General features: G+C 36.8%; 1 protein-coding gene across 8 annotated transcripts in view; it reads right to left on the bottom strand.

Moving 5' to 3' along the window:
- ERCC6L2 (ERCC excision repair 6 like 2) overlaps positions 1–13181 on the bottom strand; it is a 61527-nt gene extending 48346 nt beyond the window's left edge. Inside the window, exons 1-7 of one of the 8 annotated variants that reach the window (XM_026674468.2) lie at positions 12772–13040; positions 10103–10271; positions 9071–9494; positions 7409–7528; positions 4934–5127; positions 3728–3889; positions 519–726 (exon numbers count right to left, since the gene is read on the bottom strand). In XM_026674468.2, the coding sequence (XP_026530253.2) occupies positions 519–726; positions 3728–3889; positions 4934–5127; positions 7409–7528; positions 9071–9424 (1038 nt within the window). In that variant the 5' untranslated portion in view covers positions 9425–9494; positions 10103–10271; positions 12772–13040. Of the gene's footprint in view, positions 1–518; positions 727–3727; positions 3890–4933; positions 5128–7408; positions 7529–9070; positions 9495–10102; positions 10272–12544; positions 12703–12771 lie in introns of those variants that run through there. The other 7 variants (XM_087957923.1, XM_087957922.1, XM_087957921.1 and 4 more) reach the window with 7 other exon arrangements.
- Between the last annotated feature and the right edge of the window lie 146 nt (positions 13182–13327).

Here is a 13327-nt window from a genome sequence, read left to right as displayed (position 1 = left end):
TTTATCTTTCATTCACTTGGTGCACATGAAGAGCTTAGGAAAACATAGTAAAGTCTCACACAGTAACTTCCAAGTTCTCCGAAAGGGAAAAGTCCCTTCCTCCAAATGTAAGAAAGAAATTACTTGGAGGGTAAAAGTGCAAAAAAGACACTTCGCAGGAAGATTTTGATTTTTTCCTGTTATTCACAACTTCCAAAACTTTGTAAAAAGCCTCTCTTGTAGTATATTCAGATATGCTCCTAGGTTGCTCATAGCCTTTGAGAGGAAGGATAACCAATTTTTTTCTTGAAGGCAATTATAAATGTTACAATTATTTATATTAATTAAATCAGCAAGCAAGGAAACAGTCAAGTCCTTTCTGAGTTCCCCACTCACAAATGTGCTGTTACAGTCCAGCACATGTAGAACTACACAGTTCTATGTAGTTCCATGTGTAGGATATCCTAACATACCTACTATATGAAATTGTACAAAATCCACACTAACAGGAATAAACCAAGTTAATAAATGGAGCTCACTCTGTCTTCCTTCTTGGGCAACTGGTCACTGATGAGAGCCTTTGTACGCCTTAAGAAATAGCCCGATAATTTTTGAGCTAGCCTTGTCGTTGCCTTTCGACCTGTGGCTAGCTCTCTTTTAGTTGCAGTGTGCCGCTGGCCAAGTTCTACAGGATCAGAAAACTCTGTCTTGAAACGTGCTTCACTACCCAACAGCCCAGGAACAGCCCTAAGAAAAAGAGAAAACTGTGGTTTTCTTGTATATCAAGCACAGGATATTACTTTTAGAAGGCTTCTAGAGTCAAAGATCTACAGTTGTTATTTACTTTCACATACCAGCTATAAGATTAACCAAGTTTTAACTACCGTATTTGTTGGACCGATTTTTGGGTTTATTTTCGTTTTATTGTTTGTATTTTGTGGAAAGCCTCTATAATAAGTGAAGCAAAACACCACCATTGAATTGTGACTGTTGAGGTGAAAAACAAACTATCCAACATATAGGGACAGAGTACCAACATAGAGTCTATAATGGAGACTTTGCTAATTTCCTGGCTGCAACAAATGAAGCCAAAAATTATAGTTGAAATCTAGATATACATTATGTTATATTTCATATTTTATATAATTATCTCTTGTATTTTTAATCAAAGGGTGATATGAATGTACCATATAATAAATATTTGGTAAATCATTTTCAGCATGGGACAGACAATATTTTTCTTTATTGGTTTCAAAGTTATGGATGCTGCAGTGCTCCTGTTGTTCACCTTTACGATCGATCGCAGGGATGCAGCAGTGCCTCCCCGCATATCTCTTTCTTCCATCCTGCTGGGTCCCCCCTCATCCTGCTCCCAAGGCTCCACAGAGTTACCCTTAAAAAACAGAGCCCCCTGCAGCATCATGAGAAGTACTATTTGCTAGAAGAATAGCACAAGGTTGCTACAAGGAAGGCAGCCTCTATAGGAAAGTTGAGCCTCACATCGTTTTTGCAGAAGAGCACTGGGATCATCCTCTGCAAAAAACAAAAAGTTGGGTGCTGCTGGGCTTTGTAGTCAGGTGAGGAGAAGGACGAGTCCTGCAAGTCCCTTGGGTGACTGGGTGGAAAGAAGGCCTCAGCCTACATGTTGTGTGCCAATCGCTTCTGCTGTCTGGTTTTAGGGTCCCTTGCCTATCTGACTGGGCTGCTTGGAAGCAGGACAAGACCTGGAGAACCCCAAGGGAGAGGGAGCAAGGCACTAGGTGCCTTAGGGGTGGGGGAGGCCTTAGCAGACCCGAAGAAGGAGGGCCTGGGTCTATGCTAGGCCACTGAGGGGAGTGGGGGAGGCCTTAGGAGACCCAGGAAGGAGGGCCTGGGTCTATGCTAGGCCACTGAGGGGAGTGGGGGGAGGCCTTAGCAGACCCGAGGAAGGAGGGCCTGGGTCTATGCTAGGCCACTGAGGGGAGTGGGGGGAGGCCTTAGGAGACCCAGGGCCTCCTCTACCTGAGGCATCCAGGTTCAACTTAACAATCCACACACTTGTTTAATGATTGCACTGGGAAGAGTAGGGATGGAAGCGTCTTAAGCAAGGCATTTCACTGAACGGCCATCATGACATGCAACCTTAATGGGCAGACTCCATAACAGTCAAAAATAGAGAACTATCTCTACATATAAGGTTACAATCCTTATTTACCTGGGAATAAATCCAAATGAATTAAAACAGACCTACCCATATGCAAATTCATATAAATTGCACTATATTTTTATACAATATTGACAAATACATTCATTTTTAGAATTCTCCTTATTTAACTTTATTATATCTAATTCATGGTATCTTGAGAATCAAACCTGTTTTCCAATTTATGGAAATGTAATGTGGGGACATTTGTTAAGGCTGACAATACTACTATCAATGACAGTTGTACTATGGAACCATAAAGTTTAAAAACGGTTGTGTGCATTGACCTGTATTATTTTCGCTATACTTGTAAATTAAATTAAAATAGTTTGAATGTATTCTTACATGGTTATTGTAGGAAAAAAGTTACAGTACTAGAAAAAATGGGAAGATAAGCTAAAATATAAAACTTCTATCCCATTACTATTAGAATTATAACTTCACTAGCTTCCAATGCTGAAAGCACTATAAAAGGGATGCATTAGAAAAGTGGGAATCAAAGAGGAAGAGGGGCATTCAAGCAGACATGGGCTCAAATATGTGCCTTAAGAAACATATATGCCATGCTAACAAAGCTATGTTGGTTCTCAAACCTGGGATAGCAGATTACTGTACAAGCCCGGGAAAAAATGCAACATTTTTCTGCGTTCTGCCAGATGTATCCCCTTAAGGGACGAGGCCCACAACATTCCTTGCCTTCCCGCCTATCTGACCTACTAGAACAGGGAGGCAAGGAATGTTGATGGTCCCATCCCCTAAGGAAATAAATTTGGCAGGAACCATAAGAAGGGCCTTCTCCATGGTGGCTCCCTCCTTCTGGAACATTATCCCTCCAGAAATTAGACTGGCCCTCACTCTAACACTCTTTCGGAAGGCCCTGAAGATGTGGTTCTGAAAGTGGGCCTGGGGAGCCTAGAGCGGGATGGATCCCATTAGATGGCTGGTATGAATGTTACTGAAGTAAGGGGGTTATTATTTTATTATTTGTATTGCTTTTATATTATGTTTTTATGTCCTATAAGTTGCTTTGAGTCGCCATGTGCAAGTAGGCGGCAATATAAATTTTCTAAATAAATAAATAAACCTTTTCACAAAATTCCAACAAGTTCACTCTGTGTGCCTATACATCCCCTGAAGAACCTTTTCTGTATCACATCTGAAGTGTTGTACACCCTAACAGAAAGAAGAAGGCATACAATTGGGTTTCTAATCTAAACTGCTCTTTCCTTGTATTGTTAAGCAGTATATAAACGCCCACAACCAATGACATCAGGCATTGAAGGAATCATCTCACACATTACACAGTAATAAATGCACATTTATTATGGCTTCTACAGTTCCATGACACACATTCACACAATGAGAAATATGTGTTCTATCAATTCTTGGCCCAGACAACTAAATTTTGGTTTGCCAAAATTCTCTGTAAAAGACATCTGTAAGACATGCGAGTGCCAGCCACGCGTAATACATGAGAACTTTGTTGCACATAAGAGATAAACAAAGGGGAGAAAGGATGATAAACACTCCATCTGTGCTTGTAATATTAAATTTTATTTCACTTACCAGTCCATAACACACCAAAGCTCTTTCATGTTGTTCTGTAAAATAGTCCCAGTAAGACCCAACCGAACTTTACATGTTAGTGCTTTCATTGTCTGGGTAATTTGAGATTTTGGGTTCTTGATTCTATGTACTTCATCTGCAATGACAGCTGACCACTGTAAGCTATGAAACATAAGGAATTGGTAAACGTTTTTCTAAAGTCTCTCCCTCAATTCAGTTATCTTAATGAGCTAGTGCTCATTCTCTTCATACTGAACTCATCCTATTCTGTCATATATATTAATAGCCTGAATCAATACATTACAGAATGGCAGCCTGTTTATTGAAGGTTAGGGACCATACTCTAATACACTGAACCAGTGCAAGGTGACAGATATGTTTTCACTTTTCTAATCTATGGCTGAATGACTGGCTTAATGTCAGTCATCCAGATTCTCTGTCTAAAGAAAGATTACAAACTGGATCTCTCTGCTGCTAATATAGCACTTTAATAACTATACCATAGCGGCTCTCATATTTATATTTCACGCCTCCATTTTAAAGAGTACAGCACATTTAAAAGTTTAAGGCAACAGTCATATCTTTGTTTATAATTAAGGCTTAAAGGCCCATGTGTATTCTATAAGCAATTTTTAAAAAGGAAAATGGGGCTTTATCTGGAAGGATGCCCAGCTGCTAAAATGAAAATACAGACAAACATAGGTCATTGAAAGAGAACTGGAAAGAAAATTCTTGACTCTGCCTTCTGCTAAAGGGTATTCTTCATTGGCAGCATTTGGTGAATACCCAAGCCCCCGTGTGCGAGATTGGATCCACTGCCTTGCAGTATTAATGACCCATGATCTATGTAGGCTTTTGGATATCATGCTTTTTTACAAGAGTTCACCCATGTATTCTGTCTTATTCTAAATCTGTTGATATTTCTAACTTTCAGGATGAAGTTGAACAAAGCCCATGTTGCAACGGGACAGAATCCAATGAGGCTAAGAAGTATGGAGGAGAGAATGAGGAACCTGAAAGTCTTTGGGATTCATTTTCATTTGTCTGCATGTGTTTAAGTCACATAAATTTCAACACACATTGTGTACCCAGGATTATATTCCTTACATACCTTTTCCTTTATCTCTAGATAGTTCAAGGATTAATAGCCCCAATTTATTTTAAAAAGCTTCATATTCAGTAGCAATCATTACAGAATGCAGTTACCTGTTGAGTTCATTCAAGTAAAGGCGAAGTGCTTCATAGGTTGTTAACACAATTTCACATTTTCCCTGCTTGATTCGATTTAACTCATGCTCTTTTCGGTTGCCGTGCAGAACTATAACCTTGAAGTAGCCCCAGACATCTAATTCTTCTTTCCAATTATAGAGCACAGAAAGAGGGGCCACAATCAAGAAAATCTGAAGCAGAAGAAACATACAATACTGCTGATGAACAATGCAAAATGTACCCAGAGCGAAAAATTCTCACACTGTTACGATTTGCAAATGAAATAGTTTTCAGCTGTTGCAACAGGGAAAGTAAGAGATAAATTAAAAAAAAAATAGCACGTTTTATTAAAATGTAGATATAAGAATATTTTCAAAATGGTGTCCGGGATATGTTTTATGGCAGCCCCAAATAACACACAACTATCAATTTACATGCCACCTACCAGCATAAGTTAAATCCAGCAAATGCACAATTCCTTTCCCTATATTTTGAGAACCAACATTAAAAACGGATGATTTATTGAGTTACTATTGGTCTTACATTGCAACACTGGCAAGTAATGATCCCATCAACTGAAAGCAGTTTTCATAATTATAGCATCTGCAGACATTTCTGATCACACATAAGCTAGGATTCTTCTTTTGGCTCCTATTGCTAACAGAAACAAAATTACAAGTCACAGGGTCACATATGGACCCTAGAAGCTTTGGAAATAGTCTCCAAATCCTTCTCCACATTCCTACTAAAATATTATTTTGAACAGGACAACATAGAAATGACGGTTACATAGCTATCAAACTATTAATAAAACTTAATTCACTTAATTTAATCTAAAAGAAATAGAACCAAATAATATGTTCTTATCTTGTGCTAAGTTAAGGAGAGGAACTTGTAGCTTCATCCAGGGAAGATCAACCAATAAAAACAATTTTTGGTAGGCATTTTGGGCAGCAAATCAGGTAAAAATACCAACTGAGATTTTCCCCCCACAATTCTCAAACATGTAAATTTCAAGCCAGCCCTTGTTACCAGCATCTATACTGAAGTTATTATAAACCCTTGCTAGATCAGTGCCTAAGAATATCTACCATAATGTCTCAAACACAATGCCCCTCTTTGGCACCAAACACTCTGTAATAATATTTGTATGGGACATAAGACATTTCATTGCTATTGTTTTTTCTTCTGCCTCTCAAACAAAAGCTTCTTGAAATGTTTAGAAAATAAATAGTACCCTAACCACCCCCCCAATAAATTAAAAACAATGAAGAACGAGAAAAGGACGAGAAAAGGGGGGAGGGAAGAGAGGAAACAAAAGCAGAAATGAAAGTCATTAAACTAGCTTTCACACTGAAATGGCATGAGTGAAGAAATCAAACCCCAACAGAAAATAAGATTTAACACTTAAGGAGATGCACTATGTAGAGCCCAGTCACACACGATCTCTGGAAGACTTGGGAACAGCCTTCGGATCCATCCCCAAATTAGTACTTTCTAGTACAAATTAATACAAATTTATAATAAACATTAAATATATTCAAATTTGGTTGCCATTTATTAGATATATTAGCAAAACTTTTCCTAATACATTAAATTTATTAATGGAATCTGAACATAAATATTGAAGGTAGATGTCTAGTATTTTTATTTAACTGCCCATAGTCGCTGGGAGTCAATCAATCAGTTTTGCTTTATGTTTGCTTATGCAGACACACAATATTTTTTATTTGTTTATTTGCTTGTTTCTATCAATGATTAAATTTTTGTAGAGGAAGGTGTGGCAGAACCAGGGAGTGGAGTTAAAAGAAGTATCAGCCTAGAATCCCTACATAGCTACAAGCAGTCTTAGTCCAACCTCCCCTGAATTCAGTTGGTCCTTATCTAATTCCGAGCAGAAGTCTTAGTTGAGAAGATTCCCATACATAAGTTTTTTAGCAATAAATCAGCTTAATTGAACCTTCTCATGTGTGGACCACATGGTCTTTCGTGCCTGATATTTTTATCTCTTAGTATGTCTTTTTTATTGGAAAAATAACTTTCAAAGAAAAGAGTATTAAATGCAGCCCCTAGTACCCACTCAGCTTAGAAAGGAGTTAGGATATAGATAGACTAGAAAGCAAGAGCTTGAACGTAACATAGCTAGTAACAGCTCACCTGAAGTGAAAGCACAGTGCAAGAACATCCATTCAACACAACAGGTGAATTCCATTAGATACTCTTCAAGTCTTACTAGAAATATACACTATTTTCCAAGCAAATGCAATCATTCCTACAAAGCGATTTCTATTTCAAGCGATTATAAAAGACAAATCAAACTTCTGCATCTACATCTAGTGATTAAAGATTCCTCTCTACAAATTATCTTTTATTTTACTTAGCAAACACTGTAATTCATTTTCCAGTTAAAGATTAATTATACTACATTTTCAAGACACTCAAATATAAATGTATTTTAAACAAAAAGCATACTTTCTTTGGAACAGATGACATTTTTTTTCTGATAGTTCGTAGCAAAAAATCAGGCATATTATTTTCAATATCTGCACGTGTTCCCTTTTTCTTTAGCACTGCAGCCAGAAATGAAATAACCTGGGGAAAGCATACAGATTTTATGTTCAAAGAAAACAGAAGCAGGCAATGAAAGAAGATGTAACTATTTTTAAATCCACAAATATGAAGAATGAAAACTAGTGGGATTTTGATAATGGGCATAATAGTAAAAGGATATTTTGCATCAATCAAACCCAAAATCCAGAACAAATAGCAAAAAAATGTTAAGATTGGCCTTCAAAAAATGTAAAAATAATTAATATTAATACAGAAGCCCATTGAAAAGAGTTCATTTACAGGACTGTGTTTACTATATTAATTTAACCACACATATGTATGCTGGTTTCAGTCTCTTGTACCATTTAAAAGCACTATTATTCATAATTGAGTTGATAACATATGAACCAGACTTTTAACTTTAAAAACTTGCCCTGCCAACATATATGCATTTTCTTTCAACCTAAAACCAAGTTCAAATTCTTTTGAACAAAAGTTATTTGTCAAAGGAATTCTGTTTTCTCTTTATAAATACAGCTTCCTACAAAATCATGCAAGAAACTATTTGTAGAAAGTTCAAAGCAAACCGAGAGTGGCAAATTATACAATGAAATTGTAAATTGAAATTAATATGCAATTTAATCTCTAAATTTCTTACAGAACAGAACACTGTTTTCTCTTGGACATAATGAGTTACCTTTATGAGAGATAATACAGTTATTTTTCCCTATGTGACAATAAATTACAGCCATTTTCTTCAGATACCAATTTTGTGCAATATATTCTAAAGACTGATATCCAGAAAGAATGCATTTATATTTCCAACAGGCAGAATAAAAAGGCATGCAGCAACCAATCTTGATTTTTAATAATTATATGGAATTTATATTTTATAGTATATACATTTCCTAGCTTGTGATTATAAAATTCCAGTCTCATCAATTGTTTGCTTTCCAGGTTTATTTGGTATTTTAAACAGGATGGAAAAGCCAATTAAAAGATACTCCCAACTCTCTCATTATCAAACTTCAACCAATTTCATAAGGTTTTTTTTTTAAACCAAAATAGTTAAAAGATTCAAAATCTCTAATACTGATGAGTGGAAAAAAGTAAAGTTTTGATTCATTAAAATGTTGATGCTTTAGCTTTTTATAAATCAGTCATCAAAGCTGCCACTTAGAAACTATGCAAGCATCCAGAACCAAACTAATATAAGTACTTTTTATTCTCTGTTAATGTTTCTGTTAAGTCCCTGAGAAATTTTTAAAATAAGATTACAATTACTTGATTTAAACAGTATGGTATGTTTTGAAAAAGAAAAAACTTTAAAATTCTTTTAAAAGCTTCTTCTAAACTCTATGCCAACTTGTCACTGCTGTGTTTAATTCATAGTCCATCAAAAATAATGAAAGAAGTAATAAATACAAGATAGCACACTCAACTACTTTATTTCATATATCTTCACCTCCCTTAGGATTGCACTGTGAAAACCTACACAATTTAGTTTTCTAAATAGATTTTGGATGCTTTATTCTATTTGAGAAATATTGTCAGGACTTTTAGAGGAAAAGGAGGCAGAAATACCTGGATTGTTTTCCCAAGCCCCATGTCATCTCCAAGAATGCACCCACTTTTACGAACATAATGTCCATGGAAAAACTGGGCTCCTTCTCTTTGATAATCACGTAGGTATCTATTAATGGTATAAGGGATCTCTTCCCCATTGTTGGACAGCTCGAAGGCAACCATCAGTGATGGCAGACTTCGGTCTCGGAAATAAGGCTTTTCCAAATCTTCATTATCAAATATTAAATTCTTCTTTGTAGTTTCATTTGTTTTGATCTGGGAGAGTTTGGTTGTAAGTATTTCCTCTTCCTGATTTTTCCCAGTGGAAATTGTGGCAGAACACTTCCCATTGCGATTTGTTTCAAAAGACATTATAGCAGCATCCAAAAGTTCCCAAGTTCAAGAAAAGGTGTAAGACATCTATCTCCAACATGCCACTGGTCTGTTAAAAGCACATGCAAAGAAAATAACATTTCAGACTGAACAAAAAAGTAGAGCAATGCAACAAAACTAGGAAAGAAATCCTTGCTAAAAATAACACTGGAATGTAAATTTGTATACAAAGTTTTAAGCTTTTGTCATTACCCATGCTGAGGATCAGGCAAGATATACATTTGAATAAATAAATCACTAAATTAGCCAAATTGTCAATTTGACAAATGCATATTTCTCATTTTTTGTTTACTGCATAATCTTCAACTTATTTTAAAGAATAGTCTGAGGCTAACTCTCAGATAAATGCCACAGAATAAAATTAAAGACAAGATTGCATGTCATATAATGATACTCTTATATGTGGAAATTCCCATGAACATGTTTTTGAGTAAATTTATTAAGAACTGTACCAGATTACCAACCAAAGATTTACCACTATTTTTTCTCTATACAATATGAAGTTTACAGCGCCTAGAAATTGCTGTGCAAAGGCTGCTGCCTCTGATATTAGATATAAGCATTTATAATTTTTGACAGTAGGCCAATTACCACCTTATAATCCTTGAATATATTTAACCTCTCTTTAAAATTGCCCACGCTAATGGTCACCTTTACCATCTTTAATAAAACACCTGTTATTCCACACCATCCACAATAGTATACATTTCCATCATCTTCCTCTTAATCTTTTTCCAGGTTAGAAAGGCTTGATATCAGCAAAGACCATGGTTACAGGAATCTTTTTTTCCGCATTTTATGAAGAGCTTCTCTCTTAATCACGTCACTGGCAAAGAAGATGAATGAGGAATTAGAATGGAGAAATCACCATCCAATTCACTTTTTAATAGGGATGTATTGGGGATTTCTTCCTCGATTTTTTCTTCCTCACATTCCCCAGTCACAACTGTTCTATTTCTAATTTTGAATTCAAATTCCCATTCTGTTCAGTTTTCAAATAATTATTTTGCTAAAGAACAGAAAATCAATGGGAGAATCCTGACTTTCTCTTGTTTTAGATGTAAAGTGGTCCTCGATTAACAACTGCCTTGTTTAGTGACTGTTCAAATTTATGAAAAAGTAGCTTTACCATCAGTCCTTGAACATATGACTATCCCAGTGTCTCCACAATCATGTGATCACAATTTGGGCACTTCACAACCAGCACATATTTACAACTGTCACAGTGTCCTATGGTCAGGCTTCTGACAAGGAAATCAATGGAGAAATTGGTAGGGAAACTTGCAAAGGGCCAATCATGTGATGTCACTCTTAACAATACCAGGTGATTCACTTGACAAATAAAGCAGAATATTGTAAGCCTAGCAGTCTCACATAATGTTTCATTTAATTAACACATTGCTTACCAAGGGAGTTTCTAGTCTCAATTGCAGGTGTTCAATGAGGAATTAAAAATGCAATAATAATTAGATAGCTATTAAAATGCATTAGTGGCAATTTTACTTTTGATCTCTTATGTACTTCCATAATATTGAAACATTGATTCCAGCATTATTCTCTCTTTCAAGGTAAGTAATAAAATATAACTTACCTCTAAAAGTCACATATTCCTAATTACATGTAGGAATATATTTCCAAATGCCCATAAAAAGGGTGAGTGGGGGGAATTAAAGGAACAATAGGTATACCATCAATGATCAAACAAAAACCCATACCAAAAATTTTAAAAATCCAAAACAGGTAGGCAAATACAATACAAATCCATCAATTAAACTTCAATTTGAGAAAGAAAAAGTAACTGCAGACTTTTTGCGATTTTTGAAAAATTCAGAAAATTCCATATCACTAGAGAAAGAGGGTTGTATACCCACAGAGAGCAATCTTTGATACTTTGAATATCCTGAAGATTGTTTATAAACTTGATTGCAAAATTTGTCCAAATTACTGTCTTTGTGCTGTTGACAAAATCATTTTACTATTACTGTATCAATACCCTGCTTAGATCTCATTACTACCAAGACTTAAGACATTGATTCACTGATTAATAAATTAAACACATCCACAAATTGAACTCAATTCTTAGCAACACAGCCTTCTGTTTACTTGCTAGCAATGCATAAGTACTTAAGAAGTAATTTCTGCCTTCTAGATTTTTTTTCTTTCCAATCTTGCCCACAGTCCTGTGATTTCCTAGTGGTCTCACATCCAATATTAACCAAGCTAATCTCTATTTAATTTGCCACCTGTTAGACAACAGCTAGCAAACTACATACCACCTACTCAATAGCTAATAGATTATGTGGGGAAAGAATCTGAGATGAAAACAAAACTAAGCCCCAGCAACTCATGCAACATTATCATAATTTGGTCATAACACATTCATACTGTTTCAGCTAGACATATTCCTAAAACGTAATTCCTGTTCTTGCAATGATTTACACATAGAGCTCACCATATTGTTAACTAATGCAATTTTCTGGGTTTCCAAACGCCTACCTAAACTATAAACGTCAACATATGAGTAGCTTGCATAAAACAGTAAAGTCAAATTGACTTGTTTCAGGTTTAATGTGTTGAGCAAACCCTCCTAAAGGATCACAGAAAGGTTTCCTCTGTTTGGCTTCTTGCTGTCTTAGACATAATGAAGTGCTTTATATACAGTACTCTGACTTATTAGATCAGTGCTTAACTTTAGTAGCTTTAAGATGGGTGGACTTCAACTCCAGAATTCCTCCAGTAGCATGTTGGCAGAAGAATTCTTGGAGTTGAAGTCTCCAATCTCCAAGCCACTAAGGCAACGGTCTTCAAACTTGGCAAGTTTAAGACTTGTGGACTTCCACTCCCAGAATTCCTGAGCTAAGATGACTGGAGGAGGAATTCTGGGAGTGGAAGTCCATGAGTCTTAAAGCTGTCAAGTTTGAAGACCTCTGCACTAAGGTGAAGAAACAAGGCATGAGACGGAGGAAGGCAATTTTAAAAAGCACTGGGATCTCATTTGAGTTGATTTTGAGCTGCCATCTCCCGCCCGCAGTCATCCAAATACCGCAACATTGTGACAGGAGTGACACAAAAGCAGTCTAACTACCTGCTGCTACCTACTGCTTATCCAGCCTTTTGCAGCCTTATATGATCACCCTCGCAAGTTCCTGTGTACCCCTTTAGGGTGTCTCAGGCATAAATTTGGGGAGGTCGGGAGTCAAGTCGCCTATCTTTTCTCTCTGAAAAGAATCCATCTCTATATGTGTATCTTTTGTATTGTTATATATGTATATAAAAACTGCGCACTGAGGCGAGGTAGAAACCGCTCTCCCAACCTTTTAACTTACTTCAGCGAGGCTTTACACGCCAACTTTGCGAATGAAGCCCACTCGGAAGGCAGCAACCGCCCCCCACCCCAAGTGTATTTATGCATACCGAACGGTAAGACATTTGCTTAAAAGGTCAGCAGCAAAACAAGACGTTAGGATACAGGTAAATAAACTTATGCTGCCAAGATCTCCGCATTAAAAGATCAATAGTCTGACATAACCTTCCTCGGGCGAAAGTTTCTGCTCTAAAAGAGCTCTTTAAATTTTGAGAAAAGCCATTCCCAGCCCCCGTCACCCCCGCTCGCTTTATTGCCACACTCCACCCTTCCCACCGCTTTCCTACCGGTACCACCATCTCGTCGCAGCCGATGAAATCTCGCGAGAATAACCTTTCCGTACGGCATCAGGTCTCTAAGAAAGGCTATTGGTGGCTGAGCCACACTACTTTCGAAAGGAAATCACCATAGATGTATAATCGTAAAGAGTCACTTCTCAGGAGACGCATCCTACATAGAAGTCTTATTGGGGGAGGGGAGGAGGGAATTAGCCTATTCCTGGGGATTGGCCGTCCGTG

The sequence above is a fragment of the Notechis scutatus genome, chromosome 2, assembly GCF_049901735.1.
Source record: "Notechis scutatus isolate UNSWTSFEM ecotype Mainland chromosome 2, rNotScu1.2, whole genome shotgun sequence".
Lineage (NCBI taxonomy): Eukaryota > Metazoa > Chordata > Lepidosauria > Squamata > Elapidae > Notechis > Notechis scutatus.
Note: the sequence above shows the minus strand (reverse complement) of the source record. Positions and strands in the feature narration are given on the sequence as shown.